We start from the raw sequence: 15,204 nt of genomic DNA, 5'->3' as shown, positions 1-15,204 counted from the left end.
ATGCATAAAAAAAAAAAAAAAAGGTGTAACCTCCATTGTGGACTGCTGTGCAGGGGACCTGTGGTGCAATCCGCCCTAGTTGGGGTCTGAATGGGACACAGAAAAATTAAAAATCTTGTGTTCTTTTTTTTACATTTTTTTTTTCAACTATTAGTTGTTTTTTTTTAACTCTACTTTATTGGTATCACATAGGGGGCTAACAAGACTAATCACATCCGGAAATTCAAACTTTATTTCAATTTTCTATACTACCCAATTATTTCTCCATTTTCTATAATAATAAAAATACAATCTGCACTATTTTTCTGGAAAACTGCAGTTGTAAGTTAAGTACAGCGGGATTATTTAAAAAGCTGTAAAATTCAGAGAGTGTAACGAATGTCCAAACCTTCTACAAACGTTCAAAGTCCAATTCCCATTGACAGAGAAGTTCCTCTCTCCTCCCCGTTTGTGATGTCAGCACTTCCTGATTGCAGACAGTAACACAAATCCTGACAGTGGTTTTGCAATCTCATTCGTTACAAGCTAGGAAACACACAGCTCGGCTGCGGGGACACTACCAGTTCATTGCGTCATATCACTGCCCTGCAAGCGACATGGAACCCATTAACCCTTCACACTACCCAGCTTCCAGAGCAGCAGGTGTGGCGACAGACTACATCAACTACAAGATGGGAACTCCGAATAGACTTTTCCAACGGCAACAGGTGACAAGTGCCAGCAAAGAGGTGAGATTAAAAGAGCTGGAATCAAATAACTGCGACCTTTGTAATGCAATACAAAACTAGAAATGCCTTTAATATGAGTCACACATAAAAAAAAAAAAACATTTTGCACACAGAGCAGCGTGCAGTGGGATTATATCCCGGCTAAAATGACAGATCATCTCCCTGCTCCTACAGGAGGAAGCCTGGGGTTTGCATTGCAGATATAAAAAGGACCCTGATGAATACAGAGAGAACTTGTAAACATGCTGATACGGGCAGAAAGGTGCGGTTACCTGCATTGTCTTCTGTGCCCTCCCAATTCCCAAGCCAGCTTATCCTGTTGTCTGCCTAAGGTGTGCCAAGATTAATGTTTAGAGCAGCTGCCAGACTCCCATACAACCTGCACATACAAGGTGACTGGATTTTAAAGTCTAAGCTCACCTTTCTGATCACAAATCATGATAGCATTCCTGCCACAGCACGTGCCTTATAAACACACCAAAACATCGTACAAAAGTACCAACATTTTGGGGGCAATGCATTTTGTTTTAAAAAAGAGGTGCACTCTTCTTTGGTGCGTTTGTCACCTGTTGGACTGCCCAAATGTGCCACACCTTGTAACACATGTAAGACGTGCATCCACACATGGTGTCTCACACACATGGGTGTGACTCAGGGCTAAGGTCGAACCTTACCAAAAATCAATATTCTATTGCAAGGGATGCCTACATTCTTATATTAGTAAAGGCTTATGGAAAAATCTGTGAGCCAATCAATCAAGCAGGAATTGACATTTCTGGGGGTACTCCATACACCAACTGTGTACAAAACGAAAAATAAAATGGGCAAGTAATTTTTCATCCCATTAAAGCAGAACTCCAGGGATTTTTTTTAACCCTTGCAGTGGGGCTACCCCCACATTGCAAGGGCTACAAGAGAACTATGGGGCAACCTTTTTTTTTTTTCTTCCATAGTTACTTTAGGGTAACCAGAGGACATATACTAATGTCCTCCAGTGACCCAAAACTCAGTATAAAGCAGGCCAGTGTCTGCTATAGGCTGAGAGCGCCGCAGCCGGGTACGGATTCAGATAAAACTATTGAGATCCACCCTGATGGCTGATCGGGGAGTAAGCAGGTGGTATGTTTTTGCTCACTTCCCGATCAATAGGGCCGAAGTGTGACAGTTTCAATGTCACACGTCTGCTCTAATTATGGGGATCAGTGTAATTCCCTCCCCCATAGTTCTCCTTTAAGCGCTCATTTTTGCTTAGGTTTGAAAATAAAACATTTATACTCACCTGAACCTCAGATCTAAAGGTTTTCTTTAACTCTTGGCGCTAATGGCTGCCAGCTGAACAATCCACTTGCTGTTGCTTACTCAAAGTTTAACAGTTTATCACAGTTTTTCACACAGACTTGAGGGGCTGCTCATCTAAGGCTCCGGGGCTTCCACTACGAAAATAGAAAACAAAATGGAACAGAGCGCCACCTCCGTGTGTAAAATAGTTTATTAAGAAAAATAGAACAAGGGATAATGTACTCACAAGCAAACGTTTTCAATCACACTATAACAAACAAGTGGCCACACTGTTAACCCAACATGGTATCGCCCCGCCCATGTAACACTGTTGCCTCCGGTCACATCACCGTCAGCCAAGATTGACGCGTTTCAGGGGCGATTCATGTTTCTGATGAAGAGGCTCGCCCCTGAAACGCGTCAATCTGGGCTGATTGCGGCCGGTGATGTGACCCGAGGCAACCGTGTTACATAGTTGGGGCGATACCATGTTGGGTTAACAGACAGTGTGGCCTCTTGTTTGTTGTTATAGCGCGATGAAAACGTTTGCTTGTGAGTACTTATATCCCTTGTTTTATTTATCTTAATAAACGATTTTACACACTGAGGTGGCGCTCTGTTCCCTTTTGTTTTCTATGAACCTCAGATCTGGCTGTGACAGCACTCCCTACAGCCTGTCTCTCCCTCCGCTGCAGTGATAGTATGGTCCTTGGCATCCTCATGTCCTATAGACTGTGCATAGGCCATGATGACTCAGAGACCTTTTACCGCTGCAGCGGAGGGGAGGTAGGCAGAAGGGACCGGTCTAAGAGAAGCTGGCTCTGAGGATCAGGTGACCAAAACGTTTTTATTTTTTAACCTAGACAAAAATGAGCACTTAACCCTTGCAGTGTGAGGGTAGCCCCACTGCGAGGGTTAGGAATTTTTCCCAAATGTCCCCAACTTCTTCAAAATACAAAATGGCGTGTGTAGCAATTGTATATGCTATGTTACTGCCCTTTCACAATATAGCGGTAACCTGTGTTATTCTGCACATTTTTCTATGTGACCCGTGCATTTCTCCACAGGGCACTAGATGCCATTGCAGGTCACCACACGGCAGCACAGTGCACTTTGCTGCTGTGCAGGGACCAGAATGGAGTGTACATCTTGTACACTACTAATAAAGTAAAAATATATTCTGGAGCTGCCACAAGACACTAATCTGTCCACTAAAACGGAGAGAAGGATTGGATGGTGTGAACGGGTCCTTATGCTACTTTTAACAAAAGTGGAGTTTGCAATGGAATACAAATGTAGAGTGCAAATAAAAAGGAAAATGTTATAGTATGTGTATGTGATAAGCGGGGGGTTTGATTTCTTTTACAGAGCATTGCTGGAGTGGGGAATAAGTATCACCTGACATTTCCCATAAAAGACTTTTTGAACGAGGTTAGTGCACATTTCAGTTATGATAGTTCTTGTGGACTGGACACCACTCTGAAGTCACCCTTGCCATTTTATATAAAAATATAGAAGCATAAGGAATACACTGTTATTAAGTCTAATTTGACCATTTAGGCTAGTGCGATTTGTCCTGCTTCTGCCGTCACACTGCAATGCACCACAATGGATATCACATTCTTGATAGTGCCGATTCACATTAATGCAATAGGATGAAGTGCAAATTTGGCCTTATAGACTCCAATGTGAACACATGAAAAATGCATGTACATGCATTTTTGTGCTTAAAGCCTCCAAGAAGACAACATCTAATGATGTCACAGCAGATATTGCTAGTCATTAAGCATAAGAAAATGCATGAAAACAGATTTAAAAAAAAAAGTGTACAAATGTGCTACTAAAAAGCACTGAAAAAACGCATCAGTGCTATGTCACACGTAAGCGTTGCTCTAAACTCATGATACCATGTATTTAGTGCATACCATCATACTGAGCACCTTGCACGCACTACTGTGTTGTAGGTGCATTGCATTGCTGTTCATTTGAATGGCATCCCAACAAACCATCTGGAAGCTTCATATTAAAGCACACTGCATGCTACTGCAAAACCCATGCGTTGCGGTGAAGAAAATTAGTGCATGCAATGGCACTGCACCTAGTGCACAGTACCACACGCTAGGTGCGATGTATGATAGCATAAGCTAAACACACTGTATTGTGCATTTAGTGACCCAGTCCTCATTTTGCAGCAGCGCTAGTGTGAACCTAGGCTAAAATGCACAAATAAAGACAATATCCATAAACACTGAATAACCAATAAATAATAATGTGTACTTTATCTCCATATTAAATGTCAAGAGAATTCCTCATCTACTCCAAGTTCTTAAAAACCCCATACACATCTCTTGGCCTCAGAGTGACTGGACTCACTCTGTGGTGCTTGTAGGCCTCAAATATGCCCATTGCTAAACTTGAGGCCTACAAGCACCACACAGGTCCCATTGTATACATGTTCTTAGGACATGTGTGTGTTTTCTAGACCAACCACTATATTCAGGCTTAAAGAATAAGGTAAAGAGGAGTGTACAAAGTGTAGCATCCCTCAAAAAACAAATCACCCATGATGCCAGTAAACTGCAATCAAATGATTCCTATGGGCTTCTGGACTTGACTTGTTGTCCTTTTTCTTTGTATTGAATTACTGAATAAGCACACGTGTGTCTATAGCTGGCTTAACAGCTAACCATGGCTGTATTCAGACATAAGGCTGTCGAATGCACACATGAATGATGGCACCCATTTGTGCAAGTTCATCTCTTTGACACAATTATCTTTGCAAATTCAAACATCAGCGTTCACCATTGGAGGAAGCGTGCTGCCTGGTTTATATTTCCAGCTACTTTTTAAAAGTAGACCAATAAAAAGAGAGATGGTTTAATATTTCTTGAACTAGTTTCAATGCGACTTCTCATAACAAATCTATTCCTGTCCAGTTAATTTGCTGAAGATCCAAAAGGTGGCCAAAAAAAAAAAGACACACTGATAAGTGACTTTAATTTATGTAAATGTTCAGGCTTGGTGAGGCCCCGTACCCTGATGCCCATGGGCACTGTCCCACACGTTTTAATAAATATCCTGAATATACAACCACTTATTACTTCAATCCAGCCCATGTGCTTTAAAATATACATAGCACACACCTACATATGGGCAAGGCTAGCCAAATCACTGCAATGTATTTTTCAAGAATGTGTATGGATGATAAAGCTGAACTCCAGGCAAACAGCCAAGTACCCAAGCATGAAATACATAAGAACTGCTTTACCCACTGAAGGATTTGTATTCCTGTATATCCAATCCTTAGATACACAGAACACACCTATCCAACAGGGAAGGGGATTTGATCTTTCCCTCATGCTACTCTTCACTTACAGGTCCCCTCCGCAACCCCACACTGTGACTGGATAGGGAAAGGAGAAAAAGCAGACTGATTAGCTTTTCTGCCATCTGTCCCCTCCTCCTATTGGCATGGGCCTTGCACTGCAGCAAAGCAGATTGGCTCCTTGTGTTGCTTCTTCCACTCCCTATGAGCCCTGTTGTACACAAGTCTGCAAGAGGCTGATGCAGAATCAAATTTAGGTACTTACACTGCTTGCATTAAAAAAAAAAAAAAGAACCACGCCACATTTAAATGACCCACTAATGATTACAGAGCCACATCAACGTGCATATTGTCTCTGCCTGGAGTTTAACTATGAAGATCATTATTTTCATATCTCCACAGCAACCTGAAATCATGTGCACTGCAGAGGTTTTGTATTACAGTGACAAGAACTGCCCTCCTGATGTCAAATTTACCTTACAAACCCAGCCACAGAATTCCACAGCAACTAAAGACCAAGCGTTTTACTCCAGAATGATGAACAATAAGGAACCACTAGTAGCTGAAGACATTCCAGGTATAGGATTTCTTTCATGTAAACCTACGTAAATGATCCAAGCACTGCATGAAAAATACACAGCTAGTTGTCTCCAGGTAAAACGATCAGCAGATCAGTGATCTGAGCAGATGAAAATAAAATGCAGTTTTCAATAGTTTTTCATGTTAAAGTGACACTTGGTCCAGTCCCTCCCTGTCAGACTTCTATCTCCCTATTGGTCAAAGAGTCCTTCCATAAAATGAGAGATCAATTGGAGGAGCTTGGAGGCTGAAGAGGGCAGTGACAAACCGGACTTTCACATAAACATGTGGCTAGAACATCAGCTGCCTTATCGCTAAAGCTTCTGATTATTTCAATGTGTTTTTTTGTATTAATTTCTGCTTTATGTCATCATACTTGTGTGATAATGAAACTAATCCAAACAAGTTGGTGTGAATGTTTGACTTCTAGATAAATTTGGCAATGTAGCACCAGACATGGAGCCTGTATGGAATCTCGGGATAGCTGCGGCTGGTTTTATCAAGTCCAAAAACGCAACAGAAGAGACATTATTTGCGATGACGGTCATTAAGAAAGTTACGCAGGTGGTATGTACTACATTTATTGTATATCAAGGGAGAAAGGTGCTTGGAAAGAAGGAAATTGTTGTGTAAGCCATTAGGCATTTTAGTCAAAACAGCTCTCCAATGTTCCTAGAAATGCTTTTTCACAAACATTCAGCACAGAATGCGTATTTAATGCCCAACTCAACAACTATCTCCCTACTGTCCCTCCTTACAGCCACCGCCCACAGTTCGTAACCTACCCTACTAGGCGTTTAGTTTTTTTTCCTGGTGAAGCGAATTATACTCACCTTCATCCCCATCCAGGTCCCTCGCTAACACAGTTTCCCCCAGCGCCACATAGTAATCCTCCCCAGCTGGTCCCCTTAACCCCCCTCAAGCTAAAGTCTTGTGGATTCTAAGAGGACCACTCCGGTGGACCACCAGTGGGAACTGTCCACGTCACACAGGCAGTTTTGTGGATACCTGGAAGAAGCACCCCAGCAGGAAGTAAACAGAGAGAAGGACCAGGCGCTAGAATAGGGGTGGGGAGTCTTCGGCCCTCCAGCTGTGGTGAAATGGTGAAACTACAAATCCCATGAGGCATTGCAACATTCTCACAGCCACAGGCTTGACTCCCAGAGACAGATGCATCATGGGATTTGTAGTTTCACCATTTCACCACAGCTGGAGGGCCAGAGGTTCCAATCCCCTGCGCTAGAGGATCACCGGACCAAGACAAAAAGGCAAGGGGTGGGTAGTTGGGAGGTTTGGATTTTTAAAAGATTTTATCCTGGATTTAAGCTTTAAGGGGTTACAAACCTTTTCGGGTGCCCCCTTAATTTTATGCCTAGAGTGTAAACATATATTGATTGAGAGCAAGATCAAAACGGCCAAAAAAAGTCCAAAGAGTCTTTAATTAATCGCAAAAGGAAAAAACAGCCAACGCAATTTGTGGGGGGAACAACATTTGACTTTCATCAGAACTTGTAACAAGAATGGACTGCAATTACATGAAGTGATCAGCAACAGTTGTTGATCCCTTCCTGTCCAACTGTTGCTGATCATGTCATCTAATTACAGTCCACAAATTCACAGACTACACCAGTTAAGAGATCCCTTTGGTTTAGACCTTTGAGAGATTTAAAAGAGAACTATGGGGTAAGTGTTTTTCCCCATAGTTCTCTTAAGGGTAACGGGAGGACATATACCAACCTGACCCAAAGCTCAATATAACCGCGAGCTACAGCTCACAGTATACTGAGACCGCCGCAATGATGTCGAGATCCACCCGGCTGTGTGAATGACAGCTGGCTCTATCTATCTACTGTTAAGCCAGCTGTGCCCGCCCCCTCCCCGTTCCTCCAGTGCTGGAGGATCGTGGAGGGGGGGAATCCTTGAGAGGAGCGGTGACTGACAGGGAGATGATCGAGAAGTGAGCAACGGTATGTGTTCACTCACTTCCCGATCTATTGAGCCGATGTGTGACAGCAGTTTCATTGTCACATGTCAGCTCGAACTATGAGGATGAATGATTTTCACTCACCTCATAGTTCTCCTTTAAGTCACCACATTCTTGTTTAAACCCAGATGAAACGAGTCATGTTGCCTTCAAATGGGTTGGCTTCGCTTCCTTTGCCATTCAATAATTAAAGACTCCTTGGACTTTTTTACCCGTTTAGTCTGGCGCCCATTCAATATATGTTTACACTCCAAAATTCTGTTGGAGCCACCTTACCAGAGCCTGCTTGCTTGGAAAGCCTTGGTAAATCTTGACTTCAGAATGAGCATTTAGATCCCAGCACCTCTTAAATATTTGGATCTGAAATGTATTTTATGCCTGTACTATAAAAGCATAAATTAAGCAAAATTGTTCATCAACTTTGTTTTATGCAGATGAAAGACAATACTGCACTGGAACTCCATTACGATTTACTGATCCATGAAATGGTTTCCCAGGTAAGCACAGACTTGGAGTTTTTTTTTTTCTACATTTGAGAAAGTTAGACCCAATTACTTTTCTATACATTTCGGCTTTAAAGTGAACCCGACCTTGTCCAAAACATTTCCAAGGTTACAACTTCTACAAGAGGTATCAAGAGCTCCTGGCACTAAGACCCGGTCATGTCATTCACCTGTAGGGCTGCAACAACTAATCGACATAATCGATTATAATCGATTATTGAAAAAGTTGTCAACTTTTTCAATAATCGATTAATCGGCTTCCGATCAGTTGGCCCTGTACACAGCTCCACACACGCTGCGCGCTGCACCTCCTCCCCACCTCACACTCGTGGCTGCCAGACCCGCCCGCCCGCATCCACGCTCTTCACGCCGCACCTCCTCCCCGCCTCACACTCACCGCCCGCCCACATCCACGATTGGCACAGGGACGCGGGGAGATGTAGTAAGGAGGAGCAGGTGTGGGGGGATGACAGCTGCTGATAGACAGGTCCGATCTCAGAAGCAAGTTGCTGGAAGACTGCTCAGGTAAGCCTGCACTTTCCCACACATGGTGCTCTATAATGTATTGCTGGGATTTGTATTCCTCTATAGCTGATGGTATAATATACAGCACAATGTACCATCAGCTATAGGACTGCAAATCCCAGCAATATATTATACACTGTATGTATAATGTATTGCTGGGATTCGTTGTATTCCTATATAGCTGGTGATATTCTGCACTGCGCTGTATAGAGGACTACAAATCCCAGCAATAATACATTATACAGCGCAATGCGGAATACCACCAGCTAAAGAGAACTACAAAACCCAGCAACAGTACATTATACAGCGCAATGCAGAATACCGCCAGCTATAAGGTACTATTGCTGGGATTTGTTGTAGTCCTCTATAGCTGGTGGTATTCTGCATTGTGCTATATAATGTACTATTGCTGGGATTTGTAGTCCTCTATAGCTGGTGCCATTCTGCATTCATTGCTTTATAATTTTACACTTTCCTTTTCACTATATTGCACACCACACTATTTTTTTTCTTTTTTACTTCCACCGCTCCAAGCTTGCTCCTGTGAAGGAGTGCAATCTCAATACAAACTAGTAGTCCATCACTGGAGCCATCTTTTTAAATTTGTTTTATTGTTTATCCGATTAACCGATTAATCGAACTTAATAATCGGCTAACTAATCGATTTTGAAAATAATCGTTAGCTGCAGCTCTATTCACCTGTCAAATTCTAGAGCTGGTAGGTAATAGAAGCTCTGGTATTTCAACGATGATAGACAAGAGGCAGGACTTGGTGTAATAATCTCAACCTGGGCAAAAGTCAAGCCCCGTCTACAGCCAGAGATTCAAAACGCTATACACAGATACATTTGAAGACTAACACAAGTACTAGCAGGCCCCACAAGGTGGCTACACATTAATAGCGTTTAGGCCAGGTCAGGTTCAATTTAAAGGAAACCTAAGCAATTTAAAATGATTATATTATAAAAATACATAAGCAATGGCTGCCTACAAAATACACCAGAATGACCAGTAGATCAAAGATATAGGCAGCTGAAATGATATGCAATTCTTGACTTTCCTCAGGGGGTCAAAATCTGTAGATTTTGACCCTATTCCCTCCTGGGCCGCCCTATTGGTCAGTGAGGCTTCCCTTTACATTTAAGGAGCAATAGGGAAGTTTAAGAGGTGGGAAGGGTAGAGCCCAGCTCAGCCTTCACATGTCAAGAATTGAGTGAGATTTCAGCAAATTTTTTTTCTTTCCAATGATGTTTGAGTTTAACCAAGTAACAAAAAAGGTACGGGTTAAGAACAATACAAAAACAGGACATACAGAAATACAGTAAAGATCAACAGAAAAAAGAGAAAAAGCGTAGTGCAGCGCTCACCCAGCAGGCTATATAGTTACAGAAAAGTTAAGCTAGCTGTTGCGAACAAAGGATGCGCAAACTGAATCCACAGATTCCACACTTTGAGATCTGTATTATGCAAGTCAGCAGGTGTACTAGCCGGTTTTTCCTTAATAGAACATATATCAACTCTCTGTCTCACTTACTCAAACGGGGTGAGCTGGTTTCTACAAGAGCGCGCTATCATTTGTCAAGTTAAAGAATATATTAGGTACCAAGTTTATGTTGTCATTTGATTAGAGGGGTGTTAGAGGTGAAAGAGAGGAAACCATGGGTCCTTAGGGATACGAATACGTAAAAGATAATGTCATTGAATATTTTAGCCTAAAAATGGACGCAGCATAGGGCACATCCACCAGATATGCATAGTGTCCCCAATAGTGTCAGATCCCCAGAAAGAATAAACCAAAAACGTATGTATTTTTCCACTCCAATATTCCCGATAGGAATAGTTTACATAAAACTCAGATTGGCCTGAAATTTAAGTCAATTCCCATATTTGGGCCAACTAGACTCATTAACATTAAGTATGGTTCAAAGATGACTCCTGTGTCCAATTCATATTTGCTTAGGTAGGAAATGGCTCAGATAATAGATATGGTTACATGACCACATCTGTTGGCTTATGCCAGGTAAATAAAGCCATTATGCAATTTAGAAATTGGGTTTTGTCTTTATATTTAGCCACATAACATATCTGGCAAAATAAGAGTATGGCCCAGCTACAAAACATGTCAGATTAAAAAAATAACTGTTATAAAAGAGAATCCTGATGTTCTGCTGTTACAGATGCATATCACATCCAGTAGAATGTAATGTACTGACAAACCTCTTAATTACAGGAAATGATTCCATGGAGAAATGAAATCACATGGAACCCATCAGGAGGGTTAAAAATAATAAGCCAGCAAAGGCTCCCGAAAAGCCATTGAGAAGAATACTGAAAAAGGACACTCCGACGAACAGAAGTGACACCCAATGATTTTATACTTACGGCACTTTTTGGTTGACAGTCTCCCTAAATGCAACTTTCGGTTTGCCCATAGTGCAAGGACAGCCGTATTCTCTCTCCATCCTCTGTGGAAAAGCAGAAAATTGTGAAAGGAATAAAAAGGAAAAGGATAAAAGAATGAATAACTTCAATAAAAATAATTCAACTAGATAACCTCATTGATTACATTACTACAAAGTTCCATCTAAATCATTTCTCTTTAGCTCTGATATTTTCAGGTAACAATCTGCAGTATATGTATTCAATGGACAAGCTAGACAAACATAGTAACACTTTTGTAAAAATCTTTATCTTGGAATGCATTGAGGGACACAGGAATTCTGAATCCATTGGGTTATACTGCTGCATACAGGAGTATTCCAATACTCCTGTATGCAGCAGTATGCACCTCTTCTACCCGGCATTGCTTTAGGATTGTGAGGAACAAGTACAATGACCAGCAAGCTAACGCAGAGGCCAGACCGGTGTACCTCAATGGACTTCAAGAAATCTACCACTAACCATGAGAAGGCCACAGAGGGAACAACCTGGCAATCCAGATTAGAAAAAGGAAACAATATCAGAAGAAGGAAACTTCCTGAGGTAACGCAAGCCCAAACTAGCAAGAGCAGAGAGGGTCCACCAATAATCCACAAAAATGATTGGAACAAAATGTAACCTGAAAAAGGATGACTAGACCAACTCAAAGTGTGGTAACCAAGACAGACCAAAGGGACAGCACCCAGAAACAGGTCCCTGAAGAAATGTAACGATTCCATGGAGAAGACCATATGGTCTAGCTAAGATATGCCCCAGCCTTAACCCCAGCCCTCACCCTACAGATCTGGAAAAGAGGCCAAATCAAGGGTGCTTTATCTGACAACCCAAATCATAGTGAGCCATTACAGCTTGGAGGGGTCCTGTTTTTGTGTGGCATCTAAATCCGATAACGAATGACCGTGAATTCAGTCTGGCTTAGGAAAGATAGAGTGACCAAGGGACACTAGTGCAAGGTTAGATAGAATGATAGACATCACACTTTTGGCTGCTGCAATGAGAGCACTCACTGGGCAAAGAAACAGCAGCCATCCAACAAAAATCCATGGGTGGCCCTGGAATGACAAACTCTGCAAGTCTTTCTAACCTTGAATTAAAAACATGATTCCAAAAATCCTCCACTCTGTCCAAAGCTGGAGAAGAATCCTCAGCCAAGGAACAAGGTTGTGAATTTTAGCTACAGTGCAAAGAGCATTCACCTGATTAGGGACAGAGGTAAGTAAGGGATCTGACAGATCTATTATTGAAGACACACCACCGGGTACTAGATTGTGATATATTTCAATTTATAGACTTCCCCTTTTATATCTATTGATCTGGCAGGATACCCTCAAGAACTAGGATTTAAGGAGGGAACTGTGAAATCCTGGAATGTGAGCACACTATCCACCTGCTTGGCAGTGCGCCTGTTAAGGTGAACCACCGGAGCATCTATGATGGGCATAGACTAGCAATCTCCAAACTTCCTTGGGAATGGGAAAAGCTCCAACACACTGGGGGAGTGGGCCTTTGGGGGAGGGCACCCTACATTGCACATAATGAAGTGGCTTGTGGTACTTCATGCTAACCGGCCTTACTCACTAAGCAAGCTTCGGAGACAGTCACACATGAGGCTGTGCCTCGATTCTCGACACAGAAGACACTCTGGCTAACCAACCACTAAGGTCTGGAAGCACCAAACAGCAGATACCAGTGCCCAAAAGGACACAATCCAGGCAAACCCCACATTTTTCCATTCCAGCTGTGTCCAGATATGGCCTACGAGGATGCACCATCTTGCATAGCTGCTCTATAAACACAAGTTCAAAGAGCAAAAGGAAAGTTATCACAATGAGAAAACAGGCTAGCGACAGAGGGCTAAATTAGGCTTTCTTCAGTGAAGCCGAAGAGAAGTCATCCATCCTCCTAGGACACTAGCACAAAAACTGAAGCATGCTGGAAAGAGGTGGGGATATACTGGAGGTCAGCTTACGTTTTGTCTGTCTTCTTTGCCCAATCTACCTGTAGGTGGCAGAATAAGCTGGGAGCAGCCAATGTTTAGAGAAATGTGTTTACCTTGCTCAAGCAGGGCAAGGCAACAGTGCCACTGGAAAGGGCCTCCCGGAAACCCATATACTCCTCATACCTGCACTTCCTTACAGCTTCTCCCTCCTTTGCAGCGGCTGGATAGGGCCCAAGCCTAGAAGCTCAGTTACTGTCACATATCTCGTGGAGTGATGCCACTGCTCCACTGGATAACCAACTAGAGAAGCAAGGAACTGCGAGGAAACACAAGTAAGCAGAGTATATGGAGTTGGTGGAATGCCCTTTACAGGATACAGTCACCTTTCCCTTGCACAGATAAACGGACCCTCCCTTCAATACTTAGTGCAGTGGTCCCCAATATGTCACCCACAGCAAAGCGGTGGTCCATGGTCCACTTGACTAGGACACGAGCTTCACCTGATGATGCCAAAAGGGAAAACAACTTCCCCTTCCTGCATTACTACATTTTCCAGCAAATAACATCTGCTATACTCCACATACCAATCAGTGTGACCCTCAGGTAACTGAGATACTATATGGTGTCTCCTCCCGTTCACTAAGGGTACATCTTATCAACATTTACTGAACTAGGAATTTTGCACAGTGGCTTGTTAAGGAATGTCTGAGATCAATGCAATTTTCCTTTGTAGAGTGGAGAACATAAATATATTACCACTAAGGCTTATAGTGTATTCCGCAAATGCAGCATTCCATTATACAAGCAGTTCATTGTTAAATTACCTGACCATAGATCTCCAGATGCAGCTCTCCCATGCCAGAAACAATGGTCTCCTTGCTCTCGTTATCAAAATGCACTCTGAAAGTTGGGTCTTCTCTTGTAAAACGATTAATACCTTTAGAGAACTTATCCAGATCATTCTGGTAGTAAATAAAATGGAAATAATAAGTAACCAAAATCACTTAACCTCTTACGAATAAAGGCCTTTTTTTTCACACATGTTATAATCCACATTTTAGGCCTGAAAATTACTTGAAAACCCCAAACATAATATATTTTCTGAAACCCAAGACCCTATAGAATAAAATGGTGGCAGTTGCTAGTTTTTTTGTTACATGACATTAGTACAATTAGCAAACCCCCCAATTTTTTTAAATATATCAACTTAAGTTAAATTTAGTGCCCCAAAACACAATATGAAACCATTTTTGGTAATATATAAAAGATGAGTACAACGAGTAAACAGATACCCAACATGCCCAGGTTAAAAATTGTGCGCCTCCCTGAAACTGCAACAGAATTCAGTACCCTAAAAAGTCCATAGACGATACTTTAAAAGCCCCCACAGGCCATCAGTTTAGAGATGTGTGTAAATATTGGCCCTAGAAATATTGCTGTCACTGGCGTGTGCGGCGATACCCAGCATGTGTATCGCAATCATCGTTTCCGTACGTAGGCACACCCGACGTGTTTACGTGACAAAGCGCGTGCTCGCGGGGGACTTTAAACATTTTTTTTATTATTATTTTTACATTTAATATTTTTAACTTTACTTTAGGGAAAAAAACAGAATAAAATAAATGAAGCAACATTTAAGGACTGGAAACTGCGATACATTACAATTTATAATTTTATACATTACATTATCATTTCAGCAAGAAGCATGTTAACCTCTTGCCGTCCGCCCGTAGTAAAAAAACGGACGGACGGCACTGCAGCATCTGCGGGTTGCCGTCTCCAGACGGCAATTTTTTTCTGCTCGCGCGCGCCCCCTAGCGGGCACGCACGGGCAGAAAAGACCCGCTAAATGCACACACCCGTTACCGGGTGTTTCACATATAGGCGATCGGCGGGTCCATAGC

At 42.3% G+C, this 15,204-nt stretch overlaps 2 protein-coding genes across 2 annotated transcripts in view; one reads left to right on the top strand and one right to left on the bottom strand.

Moving 5' to 3' along the window:
• The window catches only part of GFM1 (G elongation factor mitochondrial 1), a gene marked incomplete at its 5' end in the record, with an annotated part of 42,265 nt that overhangs the window by 13,685 nt on the left and 13,376 nt on the right, over positions 1–15,204 (bottom strand). Inside the window, 2 exons of the mRNA XM_018553954.1 lie at positions 11,305–11,387; positions 14,125–14,262. Of these exons, the coding sequence (XP_018409456.1) occupies positions 11,305–11,387; positions 14,125–14,262 (221 nt within the window). The remainder of the gene's footprint in view (positions 1–11,304; positions 11,388–14,124; positions 14,263–15,204) is intronic.
• On the top strand, positions 487–11,252 carry LXN (latexin). The gene is made up of 6 exons (XM_018553981.1): positions 487–728; positions 3,375–3,437; positions 5,734–5,908; positions 6,341–6,477; positions 8,329–8,391; positions 11,153–11,252. Exons 1-6 carry the CDS (start codon positions 597–599, stop codon positions 11,240–11,242), a joined length of 660 nt encoding a protein of 219 aa, XP_018409483.1. The 5' UTR covers positions 487–596; the 3' UTR covers positions 11,243–11,252.

This window comes from Nanorana parkeri, unplaced genomic scaffold (assembly GCF_000935625.1).
Source record: "Nanorana parkeri isolate BGI_ZX_2015 unplaced genomic scaffold, ASM93562v1 scaffold136, whole genome shotgun sequence".
Classification (NCBI taxonomy): Eukaryota; Metazoa; Chordata; class Amphibia; order Anura; family Dicroglossidae; genus Nanorana; species Nanorana parkeri.
This window is presented reverse-complemented; position numbering and strand designations above follow the sequence as displayed.